The sequence below is a fragment of the Rosa rugosa genome, chromosome 1 (assembly GCF_958449725.1).
Source record: "Rosa rugosa chromosome 1, drRosRugo1.1, whole genome shotgun sequence".
NCBI lineage: Eukaryota > Viridiplantae > Streptophyta > Magnoliopsida > Rosales > Rosaceae > Rosa > Rosa rugosa.
Window position 1 is genome coordinate 164,318 of NC_084820.1, and position 27,551 is coordinate 191,868.

General features: G+C 39.6%; 2 protein-coding genes and 1 long non-coding RNA gene across 5 annotated transcripts; 1 reads left to right on the plus strand and 2 right to left on the minus strand.

Annotated features, from left to right (window-relative positions):
* The first annotated feature begins 2,730 nt into the window (after positions 1-2,730).
* LOC133707877 (ankyrin repeat protein SKIP35-like) lies at positions 2,731-7,130 on the plus strand. 3 transcript variants are annotated; one of them, XM_062133347.1, is made up of 5 exons: positions 2,731-2,863; positions 3,082-3,335; positions 3,409-4,067; positions 4,434-4,866; positions 6,031-7,130. In XM_062133347.1, the coding sequence occupies exons 3-5, from the start codon at positions 3,430-3,432 to the stop codon at positions 6,835-6,837; spliced, it is 1,878 nt and encodes a 625-aa protein (XP_061989331.1). In that variant the 5' UTR covers positions 2,731-2,863; positions 3,082-3,335; positions 3,409-3,429; the 3' UTR covers positions 6,838-7,130. The 3 variants fall into 3 exon arrangements, with proteins under 3 accessions (XP_061989331.1, XP_061989332.1, XP_061989329.1); XM_062133348.1 differs by lacking the exon at positions 2,731-2,863 and having other exon boundaries at positions 2,897-3,335; positions 3,419-4,067; XM_062133345.1 differs by lacking the exon at positions 2,731-2,863 and having other exon boundaries at positions 2,898-3,335.
* Positions 7,131-11,055: 3,925 nt separating this feature from the next.
* On the minus strand, positions 11,056-13,746 carry LOC133707899 (uncharacterized). The gene is made up of 2 exons (XR_009845402.1): positions 12,066-13,746; positions 11,056-11,665 (listed from the first exon to the last, which is right to left on the minus strand). It is a non-coding gene; the product is annotated as an uncharacterized LOC133707899 (long non-coding RNA).
* A 9,775-nt stretch (positions 13,747-23,521) lies between these two features.
* LOC133726846 (FKBP12-interacting protein of 37 kDa-like) lies at positions 23,522-25,333 on the minus strand. Its single transcript, XM_062154493.1, has 6 exons — positions 25,327-25,333; positions 24,786-24,844; positions 24,314-24,381; positions 24,155-24,254; positions 23,787-23,877; positions 23,522-23,631 (listed from the first exon to the last, which is right to left on the minus strand). The coding sequence occupies exons 1-6, from the start codon at positions 25,331-25,333 to the stop codon at positions 23,522-23,524; spliced, it is 435 nt and encodes a 144-aa protein (XP_062010477.1).
* Positions 25,334-27,551: the final 2,218 nt, after the last annotated feature.

A 27,551-nucleotide genomic window follows, 5' to 3' on the forward strand; every position in this document is an offset into this window, starting at 1 on the left:
TGACGAGATCACACATACCTGCTGCAAACGTGCCTGCAAGGATTGATGTTCCAAATACTGGACATCACGCCACTCCTGTGACACCAGGAGATGGCGCCATTGCCCAGCATGGCAATGATGTGGCATCTATGGCCGTAGGTCCCGCAAGGAAGCGCGGTAGACCAATTGGTTCGAAGGATACTCGCCCTAGAAAGAGAGCGAATGAGGCACAAACAAATCCTTTGATCATCGATACTCAAAATCCGTCCCATGAAAATGTTCCGGATTATGGTTATGTCCAAGAGACATCATTGGGGGACGCCTCAATGTCAGAACATATCCCTGAGAACGTAGAGATCTCGGTAAATTACACTAGTGTACATAGGACGTGGGAAAGAAACTCCATCATCATTGATGATGTATTCGCGTATTCAGTGAGATTATTGAGACCGATGACATCGAACCACGCTCCGTTGATGAATGCCAACATAGAGCTGATTGGCCAAAGTGGAAAGATGCGATCCAGGCAGAACTTGATTCTCTAGCGAAAAGAAAGGTATTCGGACCAGTTGTGCCAATACCACCCAACACCAAACCAGTTGGTCACAAATGGGTATTCGTTAGAAAGTGTAATGAGAAAAACGAGATTGTAAGGTACAAAGCTCGCCTTGTGGCGCAAGGCTTCTCACAACGCCCTGGAATCGACTACGAGGAGACCTATTCTCCCGTAATGAACGTAATAACGTTCCGCTATCTTGTCAGTTTGGTAGTTTCCGAAAAACTGAACATGCAGCTTATGGATGTGGTTACTGCGTATCTATATGGGGATCTAGATACAGAAATATACATGAAGGTCCCAGTTGGACTTCAGTTACCCAAATCAAGTGGCTCTAAACCACGGAGCGCGTTTGCTATAAGGTTGAAACGCTCACTATATGGATTGAAACAATCCAGACGGATGTGGTACAACCGTCTAAGTGACTACTTGATTGGAAAGGGATATGTCAACAATGAACTATGCCCATGTGTGTTCATAAAAAGGACAAGTTCCGGATTTGGAATAGTAGCGGTTTATGTTGATGACATGAACATAATTGGCACCCTTAAAGAGTTAAGGGAAACCGCTGAACACTTGAAATCCGAGTTTGAGATGAAAGATCTTGGGAAAACTCGGTTTTGCCTCGGTTTAGAACTTGAGCACCGTAGAGATGGTATCCTAATTCACCAATCAGATTATACCCAAAAGATGCTTAGGCGTTTCAACACTGACAAGATTAAGCCTTCAAGCACCCCAATGGTCGTCTGTAGTCTTGACCCAAAGAAGGATTAATTTCATCCAAAAGATGACGATGAAGAAGTGCTAGAGGCAGAAGTGCCCTACCTAAGTGCAATAGGCGCATTATTGTACTTAGCACAATGCACAAGACCGGATATCTTATTCGCTGTGAACTTGCTAGCTATATATATCTCTGTGCCAACACGATGCCATTGGACTGGTGTTAAAGATATTTTTCGATACCTAAGTGGTACGATCGATATGGGCTTATTCTATCCCTACAGAGAGAAGATGGATTCGGACCCATCAAGTGCCAGGGACGCCACATATGGTGGACTGCGTTCCCTGTCCCCATCCCAAAACGATATAAGTGTTTTGGAAGGTTTTGCTGATGTTGGGTACCTCTCTGATCCACACAAAGGTCGCTCCCAAACTGGTTATGTTTTCACCATGGGAAAGACCGCGATATCTTGGAGGTCTACAAAGCAGACCTTAGTCGCTACCTCTTCGAATCATGCAGAGATTATTGCTCTTCACGAAGCAGTTCGTGAATGTATATGGCTTCGATCCATAGTTACGCATGTTCGAAGCAATTGTGGTTTGAAGTCTACCACATATGAGCCAACAAGCATTTATGAGGATAATGCTGCTTGCATTGAACAAATGAAGCAAGGCTACATCAAAGGCGACAACACCAAGCACATATCTCCTAAATTCTTCTACAATCAGCAACAATAGAAGCTCATCAAGATCAAAGTGAACTAGATTCGATCTGAGGATAATGTGGCAGACTTATTCACTAAGTCATTGCCCAAATCCACGTTTGAGAAACATGTGGCAAGAATTGGCTTGCGGAAATTATCTGAACTCCCATGATAGTAGTCATCAGGGGGAGACGCAGACATCAGGGGGAGTTGTCTACATGTTCACCTCGAAACGTGAAGGGTGTGTTGTGCTCTTTTTCCCCTTCGACCGAGGTTATTTTTGTCCTATTGAGTTTTTGTTACTCGGCAAGGTTTTTAACGAGGCAACGAGAGAAGCACCGCGTTTGGGCAACATAAGGGGGAGTGTTCAAGTAAACCCTAATTTGTGTTTGGCCCAAACTCTAGGTTACTTGACCTAGTGGTAATAGGGTTAAATTAGAAGGATCTAGATTCCTATTCAATGTACGATTACTTTCCTTGTATGATTGAGATTCTATGCATTGTAATCCTCTATATAAAGAGGCCCCTATTATCAATGAGAATACACAGCAAATTTATCTCAATTTCAGTTTCTCTACAACATTTATGAATTTGTTCAAATATATATGAGAATTATCTATTACGTTTTAAATTAAGGAAAAAATTAAAAGTGCAGCATGGCGCAGCCTATTTAGCTAGTAAAATATGAAAAGAACAAAAGAAAATTATGCAGATTCCTCTCTTAAAAAAATTAGAAATAAAATTGCGTTGAGATACACTATTGGACAATGTCAATAATTACGAAAACGAAAACACTTATTTTGGTACAGAGAAAAAAAAAAAAGAAGAGAAGAAGAAAAGTGAAGAGAATGAATAATATTGCCCTGGGATGAGCAGTTCTCTCCTCCACCACAATTAATCAGAGGTAGCGACTACCTATTTTTTCATTTCCATATCTTTTCATTTTTCATTTTACTCCTCGCCTCTTATGATTCTTACTATTTAAGCACTCATTTTCCATACACGCCCACTGTTTCCTTTCCTCTCTATTTTCCTCACATCTCTAACAGATTCTGTTGAGATTATAGATAGTTGTATAGAGAAATTGTGAATTGTTGATAAAAGAGGTTGTGGGTGTTGTAGGGTTGGTCCTCGATCCCTGGTATGTTGCTGGAATCCCTTTGGATTCGCTAGAAGGAGGATTTCAAGGGTTTTCCAGTGTTACTGACATTTGATTACGATCGGTGGATTTGAGCTTGTCAAGGGTTCTCCGGTCTGCTTGTTTTCGATCGTTGCTCAATGCCAGCATGTACAGGAAATCGAGATTGAGCTCCCAGTTGTGCATTTACCAGTTGGTATTTGATGGAATTAGAATCTTCGAGCAATAATTTTGCTAGGTATGTTTACAGGGTTATTCGTTTATTTTGTTATCTTTTAATTTTTGTACTAAACTAAAAACAAAGTAAATAGGGGAGCATAGTGTGTGAGACGATGGTATCTGTTGAGGGCAACGGTGGTTTGATTGTGGTGGCGGACGAGACTAACTCCGAAGACCCCGTCTATATCGATATGGAAGCCGAAGAGATTGGGATTGATGGTGCAACGAATGGACTTGAAGGTTTTACATCAGACAAAGCGGAAGCAAGTAATGTGGTATTTTCTAGAGAAGGACCACCCCTTGTAAGGAAAGAGTCCAGAATGTCCACTACCTGTAGTTGCAGCAGTACCAAGAAACTCAAATCTCGCGTTGCCATGATGGATTCCAACCCGGAGAAGAAGGAGAAACCTGGGCAAGAGAAAAAGCTCAGTAGACAAGATAGGATTGAATTGGGCCGCTTGTTTCAGAGCGCCGTGAGTTCCCATGATTGGGAACTTGCAGAGAGTCTGATCCTGTTAGCCGATCCACAAACTCTGAATGATGCTTTGTGCACTACTCTGGATTCAATTTGGTTTTTGACCACACAACAAGAGCTTTATGGGATAACGGGGTTGATTAAGAAAATCATTGTCAATGGTGCATATGACTTTACAAGAGCTGCCTTGAGGACTTCATTTCTTGCTTCATGTGTTTCTGCTTGTCAGAGCCGAACAATGAGTCTTGCAGATACAGTCACTCTAATGGCCCAAAGGTAAGAACCTCCTCAAGTGTAGCAATTTTATGACAAGATTAAATTCCACTTTTACCATCTCTCTGTTACAAATCCTGCAAAACTATAGTTAATGAGATACTTGAAACTATTTGTGTTGATATCTTTTGTAATGATAGGACCTCAGCAACCAAATTTACAGTTCCCTTCTATAAGCAAAAATCATGTTGAAAACCTCTGTACAGTTGGCCCTACAAATGTTAATCCTTGTAAATGTCGTTTTTCATCTTATTTATTTCCTTCAAGTAAGAGTATATCAAGGAATTATTTATGGTGTAATGCGCATCTTTCTCTTGATCCTTTCAATGACCTACCATTTTGCTTAATTTCTGCCTTTTGTTTTGATAGGTTGCATGAGCGTCTCCAGGAATGCAATGGAGATGAGGTCTTAAAGGCAGAAGCTGGTGCCAAGGTTCAAAAGTTTACCGAATGGGCTCTGAAATGTATAGGCTTCCATTCTCGTTGTCAGGGTAATAAAGATAGAGTTAATAACAGTTCAGGTGTTGAAATTCAACTCCAGTTATCTGCATTTAAGATATTCCTAGATATTGCTGGTAACCAGCTATCTGGGAAAGACTTCACGGAGGCCTTTGATGCTGCTTGCTTTCCCCTAACTCTCTTCTCTACTTCGTTCTATCCTGGCTGGGCATCTGGGATATCAGCAACTGCAATTCAAGGTCTGCTGGGTATGCTGGTGGAGGGGGGTGCAGACAATGTTAATCAGTGTTTCCTTGAAGCCTCTCGTTTTGGGAGTACAGAGCTTGTGCGCATCTTATTGCAGGTGATATTAGTATTTCATCTAAACTCCATGATATATTAAGTTGCCCTTGCTTTTGGATATTACTTTTTCCTCTAGCACTTTGATGTTATGGTTGTCATACTAGTCTTTTGAACCTAAAAGGCTGTAAAGTATATCACTATAACACACCATCTGGTGACCTTAGAGAAAAGATTGGCATTATCATGAGCTAGTTTATGAGAATGCCAATGCCACACAAGCTAAAAATGGAAGTAAGAACCCTAGGAACCTCAGGTCAGTAAGGGTTCATTGCAGAATCTTTTTTCGCTTGAAGCTGAATAAAGGCATAGTCTAGATTAGCAATCCTAGGTGTTTCCTTTTGTTTTGCGCAGTCTGATGACAAAAGGTCTTTAAAAACTTTGTGATCTAGACACTTTATCAGCTTCTTTCCCTTAATCTCCATTATATATGGGTTAAGGTCATTTCTCTTGAAGTGGTTTCTTAGTGTAATATAATGAATTGTTAGTGATTTTTCTGACTCTTAATCAGAACTGGAGAGAATTAGAATGTCAACGGGCAAGTAGAAACAAAAGTTCTTATGAATGAAGTTATATATTTATGTATATGTATAGTTATATATATATATTTTTTTTTTCCAAGTAGAAACACATTTGTTGCTAAACATTACAGTTTTTCTGTAACCAATGAAATATGCTTATTCATATCCACTCTCTAATAGAACTTATTCAGTGGCTAGTATAAACCTTAATTAGATGATAATATTAGATTCTATAATTATTATATAAATGGCTGTTTTCCTATAGTCACTATATGAATGCCTATAATCATTATTGTTTACTTTGTTGTATGGGTTAGTGGTGCGTACTGTTTTTCCCTTACATATCTATGCCTTATTGTTTGTTTTAACATTGCCTAGATTTTATTAACAAGTCCAGGTTTATTATTTTCCTTTTGTATTTCTACCAATATTTCTGTAGATCTGGAAGATTGAAATATTCATCCACAAACACATAATTTTATTGTTGCTCGCATTATGTTGAAACGGATCTGATACTATGAAATGCATATGTATCAAATCTTGGGGAATTTGATAAGAAGATCTTTGTTGAAAATTTACTTTTTGACATATTATTAGTGGCATCTTTTGTCTCATATCTGTTTGGTATCTGGGTTTTGTTTTGGTAGATTGCCCAACGGAACAGTTTGGATGTTGATGTTGACCTGGCGTTGGGTTTTGCGTCTCACTACTGCAAAATTGGTACTATGGAATGTCTTGTGGAAGAGGGTAATGCCATAGCCTTCTTGGGCCCTCTGATGAGAGCTGCAGAGAGGGGCTGTATGCAGGTTGTTGAGTGGTTTGTGAAAAGGGGTTGCCGAGACATGGAGCTGTGCCTTGCTCTGACAGCTGCAACATCTAGCAGCCAAGTTGATGTTGCTGCCTATCTCCTTCCTCATGTTCCTCATCATGTTCTTGCAGCACTAAGCATTGAAATTCTGAAGGCTGCTGGTGAACGAAGTGGTGGGTCTCTTGATGGTGTTGCATTTCTTCTCCATTCTGACTTCTTAGGAGACCCTGCAGCTACTTATGCTGTTGCTGACAATATTGCTCGGTCTGATGATGAGGGAGTAGCTCATGAGCTAAGGGCTTTTCTTAGAGAGCACTGGTCCGAGGAAGCCTTCTTGGAAGGAAGAAGACAAGAACAAGAACATTACCTGAACCTTGTGAGGATTTTAAAGTGGGGTGGATCTCCAATTTGCTTAAGAGATCTTCCATCCCCACTGAGGATAACAATTGCTTACCTGCCACTGTATAGGGAGTGTGTTAAGGCAGGTGGCTGTTTGTTGTCACAAAGGCTGAGAGGGCAGCTTATTGAAGCTGTGAGAGCGCTTGGTGGTGGGGTCTTAGAAGGGGTGAGCCAGTGCAAAGAGCTCTTGGCTTTTCTGGAGCACCATCTTCCTCCGTTTTTACTTGAACCGCCGAGCATTGTGTAGCAAGATTTCTCCCCAATGTTTTGGTTTTCGCTTCTGTATTTTCCGTCACTATCTGGCATATGTAATGGATAATAACATGTTAGCGGGGTCAGGTGACAAAGCTGAGATTTGCCAATTTTCCGTATATGCAATTAGATTACTGCACGTCTTCATGAACATATTCTACGATTCTGGAGCGCGTGTTGATCTATCATTGCTGTATCAACTAAACAGTTGAAATATCATGGTCTGTATATCTGACTACTCTTATCATATGTATTCACTTTGTCAGCCCCTCTTTGTTTTCCTGTTAATCTCCAATTAGTTATGGCAGGATTCCAAGGACAGTGGGCCCCAAGTTCAATCTTCAATTGGAATGCTGCCCCATGATGTTTTTGTCTATTTACCCCATTTCTAGATATTTTTTTCCCACTTACCCCATTAAGTTTTTTTAATTCCCTCTTACCTAAAAGTCTAAAACACTCTAAGGAAGTATTCACTAATACCCCATTAAGATTTTTTTATATTTTTTTTAATACAATTTTATCATCACCCCTTTGTTACTTAGAGAGAGAGATAAAATGGAAGAGAGAAACCATAGGAGACTTCACCGGAGCCTGGTCACTGGCCGCGAGAATCCGGCCAACTTAGAGAGAGAGAGAAAATGGAAGAGAGAAACCATAGGAGACTTCGCTGGATTCCGGTCACCGGCCGCTGCCCGCAGGACTTTTTCTGAAAACCTCACCGGAAAAGTTTATTGCCCCTAATAGACGTCTATCAGCCATGTATTGCCCCCTAATAGAAGTCTATTGCCCTCCAATAGGACTTTCAGTCGCCAGAATGGGAACTAATCTCCCTAAATTTAGACAAATAAAAGTTTAATTACAGAAAAAAAATAAGGAGATTACATCAATTCAAAACTTATATTGCCCTCCAATAGACGTCTATTGGCCCCTAATATACATTCAATTTTTTTTTTTCATTTCCTTTTGCCCCATTACTTAAAAACAAAAATGATTTGGGCACCCAGAAAATGCTCTGAGCACCCACGTCAAGAGCTGCGTTCCTCGCCTGTGGTCCGATCGGAGCTTCAACCGGAGAGGTAGCTTCGAGCGAAGCTTCTTCGTCGCCTTCAGGTAGCATCGAACAGAGCTCCACCGCATTCGGTCCACTCACATTCACCACCTGATGGTCCCGAGTCGACCCGGCCGGCAAAAATGCCTTCTGACATCCAGTCAGTTAGGGCCACCGGCAACAACTAATCCTTCTCAAGCCGGATCTCGGACTCTGTCCGCTCCTCGCCGTCGAAGAAAGGTTGAAAACCTATTAACCCGGCCAACTTGACGGTCCGGAGTCTCGAAATCCGGTGAGAAGTTGAGGTCGACCAGTTTTAGGAGACAGCGGTTGTCGGTGCCATCAAGGCCACGAGTGGCCTCCTGGACCTTCGACACCATCGTCGACGAAGAGTGGAGCGACGAGGAGAGAGAGAAAGCCGGCTTTGGCTCCAGCTCCGGCGTCCGGCGTCTGGAGAGAGAGAGAGAGAGTCGGGTTCGTGCAGACTGCAAATTGCAGAGTGGTGATAGTGGCAGTGGTTGTAATTATTTAATTGAGTTGAGGGTAAAATGGTTATTTGATGTGAAATTGTGTATGTGGGAACAAAAATCTGTTGTTGGGGTAAGTGGGATAATGTTTACTCATTTTGGGGCTTTGGGTCAAGGACCCATAATAAAATGGGCACTCATCGCACACAGCTACTCTTGTCTGACCCAAGACCTTCTTTGTCACACACTTTGTATTATTATTTTTGGTTAAAAAAAAAACTTTAGAGAGAGGAAGGATATCCTACACATCCGCGTCAGGACAAATTTATAATCTTAACTATGAAGGACTGACGTGGGACACGTACCTGTACCACAGCCTCTAGATATGGATTTCCGCAGGAGATTTACTGATCGCTCGACCCAACACAGAACTGCTGCCAGCGGGGCTCGAATTTGGATTGGGGCTTAACCACAAGCACACCCATATTAACTGAAAAAACCGCATGTTGGTGTTTTATTTCTTTCATTACTTCATCCACTCTTCATACTTTTTAAGAATGCCCTCACTTAATAATAAATAAATTGGTAGTCAAAATTATACATCTCACGATTTGTGTGTGTATATAATGATATTGCAATTTTGAATGATTAAACCGTATTTTTTTTATAAGGAAGACCGATGTGGCTGCCCTCAAATCTTGATTAATGAAACCATAGAACACAAGGGGGAGACATAGAGCCTAAACCCCATATTATAATAAGTAATGTATTCTAACATGTACCAGTTAGCAAAGAGTACTCAACTTGCTACTTTATTTTCTTTGACAAAGCGGTGACATAACGGAAACATAAATCTACTAGGGAGAAACATCAAAACAAATAACACAGCTTTCCAAATATGTTGCCGCACGAAATCTAATCCGGCGACACTCTGTTTTATCTTGCCATTAGAAAGTTGTTTATATTTTAAAACAGATAGCTGTCTCACTATGCTAGGCAAGGCACACTGAGTGTGCAGACCACCGAGACTAAGCCCACTATTGCCTACCATATTTTGATAGGGACTTAATTGGAAACAACAAATAAACTAACACGAATGAAAAAAATAATAGCACAAGCCCACATGGGACCCAAATACAATGTCTTGGCCCAATAGGCCCAGATAATGAGGAGTCTATGCCCTCCCTCAACCCAAGGTCGCACTAGCATTAACACCATCGTAGCGCCACCACACCCGCCACACCACCTCCAATGTTGAACCCTCACCCCCGTCGGACCAATAAGGATATCGCACCCCTAAACCTATATTGTCTGATTCCGGATCAGACAGCAGATATGTCTATCAAACTAAAAAGATCATCGATCTCCTTCCACCCACCACCAACCCGAGGTGCCTCGACTGCTTGCCCAAGCCCATCGTCGTGGATCCACCCATGTATCAGGCTTAGATCTGCCCTGATGCAGTCTCCCCTTGCAACTAAGGGAGAAGAGAAACACATATCCCCGACCCCAGCCTCTGAGCGCCGGACAAGTATAAGAAAACAAAATCATGTTTGACTGCACTCATCGTGCGTCGGCAAGGCCAGAAGCCAACGCCAAAGCTAAGGCACAGCCGAAAAAGAAGGCGGCATGATTAAACCGTTTCTAACATGACTAAAGTTTTGCAGTGACGTTTGTGGAGGAAGCTTTGAAACTTGATTATTTATTTTATTTTATTACTTTTTTCCTAGATCTAAGAATTTAAAGCTCCGTTTGAGATTGTTTCGCTTTTAAAAAATCAGCTCTTGCATAAAATTTTAGATTTTATTGTGTTTGGTAAATAAATAAAAAACAGCTTTAACTGAAAATTACAAGTAGCAATAGATTTTGGAAGCAACCAAAATGTTACTTTTAGAAGCTGCTTTCGATCAAAACACGCTTTTAAATTATTCTATGTATTGACAACACTTTTAAAAGTATTGTTTACCAAACATAAAACTGTTTTAATTCACAGTTGATTATTCAGTTTTTTTAAAAGTCACCGCAATTCCAAACTAGCTATAATTCATTCCCCTCAAAAAAAAAAAAAAAATCATTCGCAGAGTTCATCATTATAGACAAATTAACCAAATGAACTACGCGGGTATTGAAATCTATGTTTCATACTTTCATTATCGAAATGAAAATATTAATTAATATGCACACATCCTCACTAAGGAAGGCCGTATATCCCCCTATTATTAAAATATCAAATGCTGCCTGTCTGGAAATTAAATAATCACCCCTCACAAGACCTGCATTAAAAATGTTTTAGCAGCGGCCTATTTCTGGAAAGTCTTCACCATCTGAGGTGTCGGAGTCTGGAGATATTGTCACGATGTAATCTATTCATGTCTTATTAACATGGAGCTAATAGTGAGAAGTGAATTACAAGCAGGAATTTCAGCGACTCGATCATAATCAGGTCATAAGGAAGTGTTGTTGTATTGAACATTTTAGTGAGAAGTGAATTACAAAAATTGTATAATGATCAAAAGAAAGACATTAATAGTACTAAAGAAGATGTGCATAATCTAAAGAAACCACCATTTTACTTTACTTACACGTATGTATAAGTCAAATCCCTCACATTAGAAGGCATGAAAGCCAAGATCATAAGCACTGCTAGAATGCCAATGGGAAGCAACAGCAGCATGAAAGGCGGGGGAGGCAATGGTGGAAGTATCAACGGCAGGATCAGCAGAGTCGCCGTGAGGCATACAAGCAAAAGCAACGACTCGAGGCTAAAGTAGCTTGCTGGAAGCAGTCTTCTGCCACTACCTCTGCCGTGTGATAGTGATCGATGATACAAAGATGATCTTTGATGGTAATGCTGATGCTCTATTTTATGTCCTTCATCCCCTTGGGGTCTTGCTTTGACATCCATATTAAGGCAACTTGAACAATGAGCTTGCAAGTCAATAAAGCCTTTTGAAAGTCTTACGTCTGCTTCAGGAACTTCAAATTTCATTTATTAATGTCTTTGCTCCCCCCAAATCCAAATCAAAATCACAGCAAACAAGTGCCAACACTGGCAACACAGCGATCAGTGATCGATTGGCCAAACCTGAGAGACTCGATTAATTTCGACCAACAAGGAACCGTAAATTCTCTTTGCTAATATGGATCAAACTGATTCTTGATGCTTCTAAGACCTCAGTTTCCAAAAGCACGCCCAAACTTATAAGATACGAAACACGTGAACCAGATCCAAACCCCAAATCGAAAGAAAACGTCACTAGCTAATCCCTCAATGAACAAACCATGAGACGCCGTCCCCAATAAGCCAACTGGAGATAAAAGTTCAATCAAAACCAAAACTTGAAAGCGAAATTATCCTAAAATTAGACTCATGCATTTGGTGCAGCAAACAACACATGCTCCGATCCGTTCAGATATCAACTTTAGCGGTGATCAGCAATCCTAAAATGAAGGTGGCAAGTTTTTCTTTTTAAAGCTTATGCTTTCTGCCCTGAAACAAGCCTAATTACCAACATAATAAGTAAAGAGATACAGAGAGACAAGAAGGACGAGCCCTGCAATTAATTAACAAATTTCTACTCTTCTTTTTTAATCCATAAAGAGTCTCTGCTTTTCTTGTTTCTTAGAGACAAATCAATAATAGAAAAGCTAGGGACTTGAGATCAAGTTGAAGAAGAGAATTAGGAGAAGCCACAAAGAGTTAGATACCTGTTGTTGTTTCGTGCTTGATTTGGGTGATCTTGGTAAGAGAATTTCCAAATGAGGCAGCAAGAAAGAGAGGTCTCCTTGTGCGCTTGTTGCATTTCAGCCACAAAAGGCTCTGTCTTCTTCTCTGATGATCAGTGAAAGATGATCTGTATTCACCGGCCTATGGCAGATTAAATTCATGAGAGGAATCTGAATTCAGAATTTGGTTGGTTCAAAGTTCAATGCACCACAAGTTTAATTTGAAAGGTGTGGGCGAGCGAGTGACAGAGAAAATGAATCCAAGGAAGGAGAATTATGGGATGAATTTTGATAGGTTCCGGGTTGTTGCAGTGTACTTTATTCATTATTCATTATTATGTTATGTATAGCCAGAGAGAGAAATAAGGTTTGGTTCAGTGAATCCCAGAATCAAGTGGGGTTTGCTGACATGCAAGTTGCTGGTTTTGGAAAATCAGGGATGTGTCCCCCCAGGTTCTTCACCCCTGGCCTCTTCCTTTTCTCTCTCTAGACAAAGCCCAACTTCGGCATCTTACCTTTTAAGACTTTTAAGACTTGTATTCTAATTCAGACAAAGGCTCCAAAGTAATTTATTTGACCCGCTTTCGGATTCAAAGTCCTTTATTTATTTGACCGGTGATTTCTTGATTATTTGCTATTTGTACTGATATCTAATTTCTTTTTTCTCTAAGAATAAATAGTTGAACACGTAAATCAAATAACTCATACTAAGAATTCAAATTTTATTAAGTCATAAACTTTTAATGAGTTTTCTTATTTAATTACAACTTATTCAACAACGTCTTTTTCAATACAACACTCAAATCATTTGGACTAATTTTCTTACGCAAGTGCATAAGGGCGACCAGAAGAAGAATAACAATAATGATAGTGGAGCACGAAGCAGGCTCAGATTGCAATGGCCAGCCTCATCACAAGTAGGGAAGTAGCGAGGCTACCCCCACCATATGGGGAGGTTTCTGACAACATTCAGACTTGTGCCAAAAAGAACTACAAATTAACACCACAAATTCAGTTTCTAAAACGGTAAAACCTTAGTAATTGAGTTAGAGAAATGATACTTATCATGAAGAATAACTTAAACTGTATTCTAATTCAGACAAAGGCAGCAAAAGTAATATATTTGACCTGCTTTGGGATTCAAGTGCTTTATTTATTTGACTGGTGATATGTTGATTATTTATACTACTCTCTAATTTCATTTTCCTCTGAGAATAGTTGAACACGTAACTCAAAGAACTCATACCAAGAATTCAAATTTTAAGTCATAAGCTTTTAATGAGTTTTTTTCATTCAATTACAGTTTATTCAACAATATCTTTTTCAAGACAACACTCAAATCCATTGGACTAATTTTTTTTACGCAGGTGCATAAGAGCGACCAGAAGAAGAAGAACAACAATGATAGTGGAGCACGAATGGTGAGATTTCAATGGCCAGCCTCGTCACAAGTAGGGAAGTAGCGAGGCCGCCCCCACCAAATAGGGAGGTTTCCGGCAACATTCATACTTGTGCCGAAAAGAACCACAAACACCAAAAATTCATAATCTAAAACCTTAATAATTGAATTAGAGAAATGATACTTACTTGAAGAAAGAACTCGAATTGTCTCATCTAGATGTATGTTAATATAAAAATTGTTCGAACATAAAATATTATTTATTATCTGAACAATTATATACAATTAAATTTTGTTTAAAAATTTGAAAAAGAAAAGAGGAAGAAGGATGCCTATAAATAAGTCAATTAATAATGAGAAAACAATGGAGTGGAGGTGAGGGCAAATGGCATAAAGTGGACCGGATTGTGTAGTGCATTTTATGTGACAACAGGCCCGCCAGGGAGATGGATGTCAGATGCATCATTATGCAGCGGCATACCGGCATGTGGCATGTGATGTGGACCTTCTCTAATCTCTAATCTTCTCTTCACCGGCTAATTGACTAATTCAATTCAAGAGAAAGTCTTGCGTACGGCAGACGTAAAGTACACGTGGTACGGGCTGACCAATCAGACCCTTAGCAGGGGGGTATTTTGGGTATTTCACCTTTAAAAATCAGGGACATTTTCGGAATGAAGTAAAATTTTTGTGGGTTATGATTGGGCAGCCGCACGGCCACTCGGTGCGGCTGCCGTACGCAAGAATTTTTCGAGTGGCCGTGCGGCTGCCGTACGCAAGAATTTTTCGTGGATTCAATTCAATTTAATGCATCTTCATTCATCCCTCCACCAAAATGCCATTCATGCATACAATGTATATGCAATTCATTCTAATTCCATTATTTAGCTAAGCCTAGAGCTAGGCCTAAGCCAACTTGTGATTCCCTTCCATTCTTCCCAATTCACATCCTTAATTTATTTCCTCGTAAAGCTAGGTTGGTACACCCCCTTTGCCACTCTCAATCTTTTATTCTCAATTTGAATTTCAAGGATTGGATTCCTTGCAGCCACTTCCATGCTCCACCCACTTCCCTTCTCCACCTTAGCACAGCCTATTAGGCTTTTAGCAAACAAATCCACCACTACAAGCCACAACTTGCCCACATACCAATGATACGTAAATCGACTTGCGACATTAAATAATATCAGCTGTTTTGTAAGGTGAAATAAGTGGTATATGAAAAGATAATTTAGCTAACATTATTAAATTGATGATTACTAAAATGAAGACTAATTGATGACTTTTGTGTTAGATTCACTTTTCGACCATATTTCCATAAATCAATCGTTAGATATTTAGATATTTATGTGTAGATATTCATAATTATGATTTATCCAGAGTAATGCTAGAGATCCCAAAAAACTATACCAAATTGCAATCCCAAATGATGTGGCATTTGTCACCTCATCCCTAATTATTTCTAACATGTTTTTATATCAATTAGTTTTGATTTACAGTTGCAACTAATTGCTATATTATTATTTTTAAGAAAAATTGACAAAAATAATATTGTGAATCTGCAATCCCAAAATTGATCTACAACATCATGGATCTTCATATACCGCCATCGCCCTTGTCGCATGCGGCACCAACATCTACAGATGTATGCGAAAGTCTATTTGTAATCACTGAGGAAACTTGGTCTAAATGGTTGTTGGTGCATAAGCCCTTCAATAATCCCATGATCAAATTCTCTAAACATGCTTTTGTTCTTGAGATAGGTCCTGAATATCTGGGTTGTTAAAACCATCATCACTTGAGATTGGAATAAAAATAAATTGCAGTGTATCAAAATAAATCCAAAATAAAGAAGATGACTGTTAGATACAGAAACTACAAGGTATACAATGGCTTTGAAAATCAGAATCTCTAGGAATTATGATAAACAACTGTGAGTTGAGAGGAATTAAGATTTATCCTTTATTTCTGCACTTTTATATCTAATCTTCGTCAATCATCATCTCCAAAGATCATAGCTTTGTTGTAACGTCTTGAACCTGAACTTGCCGGTCTACTAGTCATTTGGACAGTACACGACCTTTACTTTCACTTTTACTGTCGTTTCGGTACTTTTAGTGGTCCTAAAAGTCGACTTTTTGATCGGGTCAAAATTTGAGGAAATTTTCTTCATGAAAATTGTAGAGGACGTTAAACCGAGCGCGTGCATATGTGGTACGTAAAAATCGGAGTTCGTATGCGAAAGTTATGAGCGAAATACGAAAGTTACTGTTCATAGTAAGTTTCTATAAAAGGTGGGAACTACTGTGGTAAGTTTCCATTTTCGGAAACTTACCGAGCTCTTCTCTCTCTTTCCTTTCGGCCTTCTCCTTTGTTTCCGTCGATTCTCCGTCGTTCGACGACCAAACAACGAGCCACCAGTCGTCATCAACGCGCCTCCTCCTCCCGCACACGCTAGTAGTCGTGGTTCACGACAATTTGGCCGGAGAAGAGAGATACGAGCTATGGAAGATCACTGTAGCAATTCGTCAATTTCTGGCAATTCTCCCAATTCCGGCCATCTCCGGCGATGAAACCGGGTCTAATCGGAGCGCCGTGAGCTGTGGATCATTTCCCCCCAAGCCTCTTACCTCGATTTGTAGTGTGGAGACAGAATCGAAGAAATTTCGAAACTAGGGTTTTGAAATTTCTGGGCTTGTGTTCAACGGTCAAATTGGAGGTCTTCAAGGTAAAATTGGAATTTGTTGTAGTTGGGAAAAATGTTGGGTTTGTTGAGTAGGTGGTGTTGCCAAAATTTGGTGGCCATCGGAGGTGGTGGCCGGTGGCGCGTGAACCCCACGCGCTGCCACTGTAGGTCGCGCGTTGAGGCGCGTAGGGCAGCTTTTTAGTTTCAATTTTTAGCCTATTAAATCCTATAAATGTTGTAGAGCTTATATATGAAGTTTGGTGAAGATTGGGGAAGCTTTGAATCGATTATAAATTCCTGAAAATTTAGAATTTCGGTTATCGATTTACGAGAATCCGACAGTCGCATTTCTCTCGAATTTACTTTAGAATTTGTAAATCGACAAATAGAAATTATTGATGAAGTTTGGATGGAATCCTAAGTGAATTGAAGGAGTTGAGGTTAAGGGAAACGTTTAGAATTTCGACATATAATTATTGTAAATTTAGATTTCCGTCCCGTAATTATTTATTTACGAGCTTTATATTATACAGGACGTGAGGAGGAACGACACGGGGAAACTTTGAATGAACGGCAAGCTTAGCCATATACTGTGAGTGGACTTTTGTTTTAAATGTTGATGCATGCGTTGTTTCTTGAATTAATGCTTTATTTAATTATCATAATATTTTGTCGAGCATATTATTTTTAGTTTTGGAATATATATTTGGTATATTGATCGGATTTTCCATCATGATTTTAGAACGAGAGTTTTCTACGCTCGAATTTGAATTTTCAATTTATAATGATTTTTCGACGAATTATTTTCCATTGTGATTTCTAGAATTATATATTATATTTCTATTCGTCGATTTGAGATTTTTAAAAGATTTTCGAAATGAGATTTCGATGGAGATATTTTTCTTATTTACTCATCGACTTTTGGTTTTGGCATTGGGAATGCCTTATTGATGATTGTGGATTTGGTTTTGTTTCTGAGTTACAATTTATAATTTGATCTCGCCTATTTGTTATGATTTTGAGAATATTTTGGCGTGCGGGGCCACGTCATTGGAATATACTTATTTTTCTCGTGAGATATTGGGGAAGCTTTATGGATTTATGGATTTACTAGTTTTCGATTGTTTTCCTCACCATACTCGGGTCGTTCGGATTGTGTCTCCTCCTCAATTACTTTGTGTTTGTGAGTGGCAGTCAAGGTGATTTATTCTCCTCCTCACGTGAGTGGTAGTCGAGGTTATTAGTTCTCATCCTCACACAATCTATGTGTGAGTGGCAGTCGAGGGTAGGTAGAGCCTAAGGGGCTCCTTTACCCTTATGGTGATATTTCTTCCCCATATCCTATTATTACTTGACTAGCGGGGCTAGTATGATTTCTCTTAACCAGCGGGGCTGATATGTTTTCACGAGATTTTGAGTTTAAAGAAATATGTTTTATAAACGTTGCATGCATCGAGATTTTATAAATTTAAATAAGTGGGAAAGTATTCAAGTTTGCTTCATTTAAATCATCTTAATTATTTATTTTTGTCCACTCACACTAACGTGTTTTCAATACTTTTCCCCTGGGCCCTTCGGTTTCAAATGCCCAGTTTGCAGGCTAGATTAGTTGAGGTCGGGCGTACATGGAGTTGAGGCATAGTTGTCACTGCTTCCGCATTGTAGGATTTATTGATCATTTACCCTCTTTACTTTTTATTCTGTTATACCTTTTGTTTTAGAATTGCTCTGATAACCGTGGAATTAATGTTATTAAGTTGGGAATTGTGTAATGTGAATTGGAGAATGTTGTGATTTGGGGAGCAAGGTGGCTCCAGGAGAATAAGAATGGATGGTTTAGAAGTGTAAAAGTCTTTCTACAGGTTTTTGGTAGTCCATTTTTAGGGAAAGTTCTGCCAAATTTTTGGTAGAATTTCTTTTAAGGTAGGCCCCGCAGGGCCACTTCGGATTTTAGGGTGAAATCTGGAGCGGGTCCTGTCATTTGTTAGAGCAATTACAATACATAGAAGAATCATATATGACCACAAGGTTCTAAAAAACGACCCAGGGCGCTGGCGTACTGTTCCGATTTTGGCCTGGGCAAAAGTATTATGCGCTGGCCTCTTAGGCGCCCGCCTAGACGAGCTAGGCGGAGGTTAGGCGGCTTGGGCGGAGTCGGCAGGGCGCTGGGCGCTTGATTTATTTTTATTTTTTTTTTATCATCATTCGTCAAATCGACTAATTCTCCTCTCATTCTCTGTTCACCGATAACCCATAACTGAAATATCTATTTTCTAAGCACACAAATCCCAAATCACAATTCAAAATCAAAATCATCTATTTGGGTGCAAAGAAAACATGGGATTCTGCACTTTGGTTCAAGAAAAGCAAAATCTTCAATAGAACACATTTTCTGGGCAACGAAACAGAGAAAGAGAGTAGTAGCTTACATGTTAAAGATTGGAAATTAGGTTGAGGTAGGTGGAGATCATGGAGGTCTCAGATCTGCAGTGGCCATGCCTTGGGTTTTGAAGCAGGGAACGGAAGAGAGAGAGAGCGCTGGAAGAGAGAGAAAGAGAGAGAGTAGAAGTAGTTGGTTTGGTTTAGTGGGAGGTTGGAATTGAGCTGAAGTCTCAAGCTGGGGTTTTTTAATTTTATTTTTGTTTAAGGAAAACTGAATTGGGAGAGAATTGAGTCGTGTTTTCATTGATAATAGGGGTCTCTTTATATAGAGCATTACAAGACATAGAATCAGAGTTGTATAAGGAAAAATAATCGTACAATTAATTGGATATCTATGAATATCTCCGAGAATATCTCTAATTCAAAACCCTATTACAACTAGGTCAAGTAACCTATAGTTTGGGCCAGACACATATTCTGGATTTACTTGAACACTCCCCCTTCTGTCGCCCAAACGTGGTGCTCCTCTCGTTGCCTCATTAAAAACCTTGCCGAGTAACAAAAATCATGTGGGACAAAAATTACCTCGGTCGAAGGGGAAAAAGAGCACAACACATCCTTCACGTTTCGAGACCGTACATGTAGACATCTCTCCCTGATATCTGCATCTCCCCCTGATGACTACGGTCATGGGAGTTCGGATAACTTCCGCAAATGTTGCTACCAACATGTTTCTCGAAAGTGGAATTTAGGCAATGACTTAGTGAGCAAGTCTGCCACACTGTTCTCAGATTGAACCTAGTTCACTTTGATCTTGAGGAGAGTCTGTTGTTGCTGATTATGTTTGGTGTTATCGCTTTTGATGTAGCCTTAATTCATTTGTTCAAAACAAGCAGTATTATTCTAAATGCTCGTAGGCTCATCTGTGGTAGACTTCAAACCACAATTGTTCGAACATGCGTAATTATGGATCCAATCCATATACATTCACGAACCACTTCGTGAAGAGCAATAATCTTTGCATTGTTCGAAGATATAGCGACTAGGGTCTGTTTTGTAAACCTCCAAAATATCACGGTCTTTACCCATGGTGAGCACTTAACCAGTTCGGGAATGACCTTTGTGTGGGTAAGAGAGATACCCAATATCAGCAAAACCTTCCAAAACACATGTCGTTCTGGGATGAGGATAGAAGACGCAGGCCAGTGGTGGCAGCGTTCCTGGTGTGTGATGGGTTCGAATCCATCATCTCTCTGTAGGGATAAAGCATGCCCATATCAGTCATACATCTCTAGTATCAAAAGATATCTTTTACACCAATCCAATGGCGTTGTGTTGGCGCAGAGCTATACCTTAGCTAACAAGTTCACTACAAATGAGATGTCCGGTCTTGTGCATTGAGCTAAGTACAATAATGCGCCTATTGTACTCAAGTAAGGCACTTTTGCCTCTAGTACATCTTCGTCATCATCCTTCAGATGAAGAGGATCATTTTCAGGATCAATACTACGGACGATCATGGGGGTGCTTGAAGGTTTGACATTGTCAAAATGCCTAAGCATCTATCAACGCGATGCTCAAGTTCCAAACCGAGACATAATCGTGTTCTCCCAAAATCCTTCATCTCAAAATCGGATTTCAAGTGTTCAGCGGTTTTGTTGTGAAATTTTAATTAAAACTCGCAAGCGCACGAATCGTCGTTAGTATAGTGTGCAAGTACGAGGTCGTTCCAACTGAGAATTGATAATCAATGTAAACCCTAACTCAATTAATCCAAACACAAAATCACATAAACAATCAAGCAAAAGAAGATATTGATTTTTGGGTTTTTTTAATAAACAAATAATTTGAGAATTAAAGAAGCAAACAAATAAACAAATAATGATAAAACCTAGGGTTTCTAAATCAACCACTAACAATCCTATTTATGTTTCGATGCAATTAACAGATTCTTTTATTTCTTTTAATGACAATTCTCGTATCTAAGTCCAGGTACGGCACTTAGACCATAGTTTTCCTTAAGTGTATGATTCTCTCCAGGTACGGCAGATGTCGTATATCTAACATGCAGTTTATCCAGGTACGGCATAAATTTAACACATAAGACTCATTACGTTCTAAAGAACAAGAGAATCATGCAAACCATTACATCAGGTACGACAATAATGTAATTCACAACTCTTAATCACAAGAAGCTAATTTGAATTATATTGCAGGTACGCCTCAAATTCATCTTCTAATTACTAGATGCAAAGCCCTAAGGTGATCAATCAAAGAACTTAAACATAAAGCATCAATTCAAATAGTGACTAAGAATTCATCATAAAAAAACTATAAATCCATCAATATAATATCAAAGTACATAAACAATCATGATAGAGCATCATCTTAACCCTAGAAAAAGGTTTAGCAAAAGATAACTAAGTAAAACATAGAAAGAACATAAAAAGAATGGAAGGGAAAAGATGGGGAAGATGGATGAGTCGTCTCTGCTCCTTAGGCATCTACATTGTGCTCCCGAGACTCCTTTCTCATGTAAATTCGTGCTCCCTTATATAGAGAAGATTTCTGCTCATCTTTGGCTTCATGTTTCATTGTAAAACTTGGATTTAGATTCATTTCTTCATTTGGAATGGGAAAACTTTGAAATATCTCTTGTAGAAGTAGGAATAAGTTTCTCATTGAATCCTCAACTGAATTAACTTCCTTGAAACATTAGGATTGACAATCTTGCATCGCAAAACTTGAGTTCTCCATGAATGTTAGTGAACTCCCGAGCAGATTTACTGTCCGACCTATCTTCACTCAAATAATCATAACTTTCTCCAGAAGTATCGAAATCGATATCTGTAAAATTCTACAGAAAGTAGACATCCGTAGCTTTCCAATGATATAAGGCTCATTATCTGATTCGATCTGGATAACTCCCAGTAATTCGGTGAAGTTGGATATTCTGCACAGGCAGATTCTGGAACATGGTATTGCAATCGCCTTTCAATCCTACTTAGCTCATTTTGGCTTTTCTTTTCTTCTTTCTACGGAACAAACCTACAAAAACACTAAAAGACGTAAATGAATCATAAATAAAGAGACCTAAACATAAAAATCAAGATTAAGAGGCATAGAAATATAGGATAATATGAGCACATCAGGTTTCCCTTAACTCTTTAAGGGCTTCCATAGAAGATCATGTCCAACATGAACCGCGATAGAATCCGAAACTTGTTATGAAAACGCGCGGGCATATCCCTTCCCAATCAAGTAGTCACTTTAGTGAGCGTTTCAACCTTATTGCAAACGCGCTCCATGGTCTAGAGCCACTTGACTTGGGTAAATGAAGTCCACCATGAACATTCATGTATATTCCGTATCTAGATCCCCATAGAGATACGTGTTGACCACATTTGTAAGCTGCATGTTCAGTTAGTTGGAAACTACTAAACTGACAAGGTAGTGGAGTGCAGTGACATCCATTACGAGAGAATATGTCTCATCGTAGTTGATTTCAGGGCGTTTTGTGAGAAGCCTTGCGCCATAAGGCGAGATTGCCATCTCTTTTTCTCATCACGCTTTCTAACGAAGACCCATTAGTCAACAGGTTTTATGTCAGGAGGTGTTGGCATCACTGGCTCGAAAACTTTCCTCTTCGTTAGAGAATCCAACTTAAGCTAGATCACATATTTCCATTTAGGCCAAATTTGTCTACGTTGGCATTCATTCATCAACGAAGCGTGGTTCGATATCATCGGACTCAACAAACTCATGCGCAACTACATCATCAATTATGATGGAGTTTCTATCCCACGTCTCATGTACACTAGTGTAATTTTCAAAGAGCTCTATATTCTCAGGAATATGATTTGACATTGAGGCGTCCCTCAACGATAACCATAATCCAGAAGATTCTCATGAGACGGATTTTGAGTGTTGATGATCCAAGGATTGAGTTGTGCCAAAGTATCGTTCGAACCCACGGGTCTCCCACGCATCCTAGTTGGAGCCATGGCCTATAACGCCTGAGTGCCACTCTCTTTGGCGTTGGCGCCATGCCTACCTCCATGTTGGGTGGTGCTACGTCCTCTCGTCGGGACGTCCTTCCTTGCAGACATATTTGCAGCAGATGTGTGATCTCGTCACTTTAATAAGGATCAAGATGAGACATAGTGGGGACAGGCCAAGACAATTCCTGTCGTTCCTGCTGAACATCCGTGTTCTTATCTCCCCCTAACGATGAGAAAACTGTCTCATCAAAGTGACAACCCGCAAATCTAGCGGTAAGGAGATCGCCTTGCATGGGCATTAAGTGGCGAACTATTGTTGGAGTCTCAAATCCAACGTAGTTGCCAATTCATCTGTAAGGACTAGGGCTGGCCTGAGTCGGTTCTACACTTTCAAGTCCAGAAACCGGAACCGGAACCGGAACCGAGATGACATAATCGGTTCGGGTATGCTGTTTTTTTTTATCAAGAACCGATATAGAACCGAACCGACCATATTCGGGTCGGTTTCTCGGTTTTTCGGTTCCAAGATCAGTTCGGGTCCTGTGAAGGTTTTTCGGTTTTCGGTTCCAAGTTCGGTTCCTCGGTTTTTCCATACAGAAAAACTGTTTTTCAGCATTTTCTAGTCTGCAGCTTCCAGTTTTCCTGATTTCCATACATACATTCAAATGATTCAATATTGCAAATACCATTCACTCATAAAACTCAACAATCAACATCAACATAACAAATTAGAAATTTCTAGCAAACTCCCAAACTCTCAAAGCATGAAACTGATCAAAGCATTAAACCGTCAAACACACAAAATATTGAAACTGCATCAATTTGCAGCAAACTAAAATACTGAAACAAACCAACTAAAATGAAACAAACCAACTAAAATTGAAACAAACTGAAACAAACCAACTAAAATTGAAACAAACTGAAACAAACCAACTAAAATTGAAAAAGTTCATGAATGATCAATATTTCATCAAAGTGCATTACTGCAAACAATCAAACATTTCCAGCATGGCTTCCTCAGTTCCTCTTCACCAATGCAACAAGGCTTCCAGCCTTCCATCAATAGATTCAATACCAAATCTGCATACAAAATAACAAATCTGAAATCAATGATATTAGGATAATTTTTTTTTAAAAAAGGTAAGTTGATTCTCATAGAATAACAAGTATAATGTAAATTACATAATATAATGGTATGCAAAGAAGGAAAACACTGATGATATTGTGAAACTAACCAGGAGAAGTCCCCGGATTTATAAAGGGTTCATTCTGAAATGCAGAATGCCACTTCTGAACCTCAGATTTTGCAGCATCATATTTCATTATCTGTAACCAAGAAGATCATAATTTAATATATGAGAGAAGAATTAGAATGTAGGTACAACCATATAACACATATAATGGTGGTGCATGCATCAGGAGGTGCCATGAATCAAGCATGTGACTAGAAGGAATTACATTTGACATGATTTTTAAAATTACACACTAGTAAGCATTAGATTTTCCAACTAGATGGAATTTGATGTCACATGAGTGATATATCACTAACTGTAGAAGGATAATGAAGAGATAGAAACGAGGGAAAATGAAATATGATACATACTTGGCACTTTGCAAGATCATCCTTACAGGTCTGAAGACTGCAAAACAAATTCATTGTAATAATCAATTTAGGCCCTCCTGAATATTCAATGCAAAACCAACTGCCCAAGGTATAGAAGTTTGATCAGTAAACTATAAACCATTCTAGATTTCAGAGTACCTCTCACGCAGAGACAAAATCATTCCTGTTGGAACACCGGGAGCAGTTTCTTCGACTTTTGCTTTAACCTACATTGTAAATAAATCACTATCTTTCTCTAAGGGACTAAACAATAACTGAACGATAAGCAATGCATATATCAGATGTAACTTGTTAAAGTTCCCTTCCTATATATCCTATTAAAAACTATCCAAATTCGGACTCCACCATAAACCCTACTCTTATAACATTATACATTTACGTTGGATAAAATTTACGCAATGGTTTGTTGAAGTGCGCTAATGTACTATCATCTAAGTTATGCCTTCCACAAAAACCCTAATGTCTGAATTGTAAATCGAAAACGAATAAAATTTCGCAACATTGTATCATATAGGTCCACCTTAGATAGTAATGGAAACAATGGATTCACACAATTCACACACAATTGTTCAAATTTCCAAATGAATGCCATGAATGAATATAAAGATACCTGCTTTGAGCCAAAGAAATCATCTTCGTCCTCAATCTCCCCAAAGCTTCTCTTGTTACCTTAATTTCCACACATCAAAACGAGAACACAGAAATCAATAGCCAAATTCAATCACACATTAAGAGCCAGTGTTTGGTCACAGCGAAATTAAAAAAAGGCAAGAGTTGGGGGCGTTAGGAATGTTCTCTACGTATAACTCAAGAAGATAGCACTAATCTCATAAAAAATGCAGACATTAAAAGGAAGAAAACAGATATCAATGCATGATAATATTCAACCACAACAGAAGAAAAGCGAATGTTCAGAGAAAACAAGATTTTGGCAAACATTGACCTGCTTTTTGTTTGTATGATCAATCCATATCTCATTAGGTATCAGAAAGAAAATAATGATTGCAAAGGACATTTTCTGAGTTAACACTTTAGTACTAGCTCGAGTGCATGGTAAACTTACAGTTCCTTTTCTGGTATAATATCCATTTAGACCACGGTAAACTAGTATCAGCAAATTATTATATGATCTTTGTGAATTATCAAAGTACCAACCATGACCAAGTAATTGCCTAATCAAATCGAATAAATGGGTTGCCAAATTAACCACATAGGATTCCAAATTCAACCAAGTAAACAAAACCCAGTAAGCAAAAACCATCAAAAATTGAAACTTTGAAACAAACAAGAACAAAGTTTGAATTTTTATACCACAAATCTTGATGGGTGCTTCAAGCTCTAACAAATTGGGTTGTTGCAAGAAGATATCTTTAGAGGCAGAGCAGAGTTGTCGGATCTCGGACTCCAATAGCTGCACGCCTGCACCTGCTTTCCGGGTTGGCCTCGGACTTCAAGAAGACGGCTGAAAGATCAAAGACTGAAACTTGAAGAGAGAAGAAGAAGAAGAAGAAGATGAAGGAGAAGGATAAGAGAGGGAGTGAAAGAAAAGCATGAGACTGGGGTCCAGACTTACATTGATGGAGGTCGAAGACGGGGATGCATCAACCAATTCGCAGATGGCTAACAGCCCAACACAAATCGAAGACGCGATGGTCTTGCTCGTCGGGGCTGCATCCGATCTTTGAGGGCGATCGTCTTGCTCGTCTGGGTTTTGATCGTCTTGGTCGTCTGGGTTAGAGAATGGAGAGTTGGACACACAGAGAGAGGCAGTGAGCGATAGAGAGAACTAGAGAAATTTTAGGGTTTTGATCGAATGGATAGATCGGATGTTGGCGCCTGATCAAATGAGAATGGGTCTATTTTACAAAAATAAGCTCGGCCCTTATATCCACTTATACACTGACATCTGTATTTCGGTTCCAAGGGGGTTTTAAAAACAAGAACCGGAACCGAACCGATAATACTTCATCAGGAACCGAACCGAGAAAAATGTAAATATATATGCCCTAAAACCGAACCGAACCGGGTTTTTAAGTGTGGTTCGGTGCGGTTCCTTCGGTTTTTCGGTTCGCCAGGCCAGCCCTAGTAAGGACCCATCAAAAAGCGTTATGGCCGCGCAATTGGCACATAAATGACACACTCAAATATGCGTAAGAACGATACTTGTACCCAGTCACTAGCTGTAACGTAAAGGTAGATTGAGTGACGGTGGGTTGTAAACGAATTAGCATAGCTGCATGCGATATTGCATCACCCCAAGCGGATATAAGGAGATTGGTGCGCATTACCAATGTCTGGACTACCATTGTAGTCATTTCCGCGAGACCATTTAGGTGTGTACATGGGAATATGATGTCCAACATCAGTCCCAGTGCAATAACCATCGAAAGACTTCGATGTAAACTCTCTAGCAATGTTAAATCCAATTGACTGAATATGATGATCCAGGGAGTAAGCCCGTTGTCAAATGATATGTGCTAGGAGTGTAGCATAAGCAGCATTTACAGGTGGACAATGGCACAACACGTGACCAGCGTGTTTGCGTGTCAACCAACATCATGAGATATTTAAACGTCCGCAAGTTGGTTGAATTAGTCCACAGAATCCCCATGGATTCTATGTAAGAACAAAATGAGTATTTTCATATCCTTTGTATAGGACGGTCTCAGTCCTAATTTCTCTAAGGAACAGGCTTTGTAAAACGAGCGAGAGGCCTTAGAAGCAACCAATGAGGATTTTGGTTGGGCCTAAGCGTCTGAGACGCTATTTGAAGCAAAGTTGGTGATTGCAACATCACCTTGGGCGCCATCACCATAATGGACGCTAACCATGGCATCATGGATAGGGACTGTGCCAGCCTTAGGCTGGTGGTGGACAGTGGCGGTGCCAGAGGCAGCAGCGGCGGTCACACTTAGTCTAGGAATCAACTTTTGATTCATGCTTCGTTTCGCTCTAGAGAAAAGATGTCCATGTGAAGTCTTTAGTAAACGGATCATCATATCATGACTATAATGACCTATCCTATCGTGACAAAGCCAATATGTGTCTAAATCCAAGAAATATTCTCTCATAACTTTATTGGATTTAATAGCTCGAATAGTGACATAGAGTCCACTAGAGAGACACATAAGCTTCTCTAAGATGCGCCTTTGTTCGCAATCGTTAGAGGTATTGCAAAGGAACCCATTTTCGTTCTCTACATGAGTTTTCGCATGGAATCCGTTGGCTATTCATATGTGCGATTTTGCCTTAGGAGCGTAGAGAGTTTCTGTGACAGTAATCAAGGTACCATTTGGCAAGGGGAACTTGGGCTATTCCATGTCCTTGAATTAATACTGATGGCCCAGCCATCGTAGTCACAAAGAAATATGCTCAG

What these genes read in the sequence shown, in the direction of transcription:
- LOC133707877 (XM_062133347.1), top strand. Translation starts at nt 3,430, where the DNA reads ATGGTATCTGTTGAGGGCAACGGTGGTTTGATTGTGGTGGCGGACGAG. An exon ending in GTCACTCTAATGGCCCAAAG is followed by an intron (nt 4,068 to 4,433) that starts GTAAGAACCTCC and finishes TTGTTTTGATAG; the next exon opens with GTTGCATGAGCGTCTCCAGG. An exon ending in TTGTGCGCATCTTATTGCAG is followed by an intron (nt 4,867 to 6,030) that starts GTGATATTAGTA and finishes TTGTTTTGGTAG; the next exon opens with ATTGCCCAACGGAACAGTTT.
- LOC133726846 (XM_062154493.1), bottom strand. An exon ending in ATTTCTTTGGCTCAAAGCAG is followed by an intron (nt 24,382 to 24,785) that starts GTATCTTTATAT and finishes TTTACAATGTAG; the next exon opens with GTTAAAGCAAAAGTCGAAGA. An exon ending in ATGATCTTGCAAAGTGCCAA is followed by an intron (nt 23,878 to 24,154) that starts GTATGTATCATA and finishes TCTTGGTTACAG; the next exon opens with ATAATGAAATATGATGCTGC.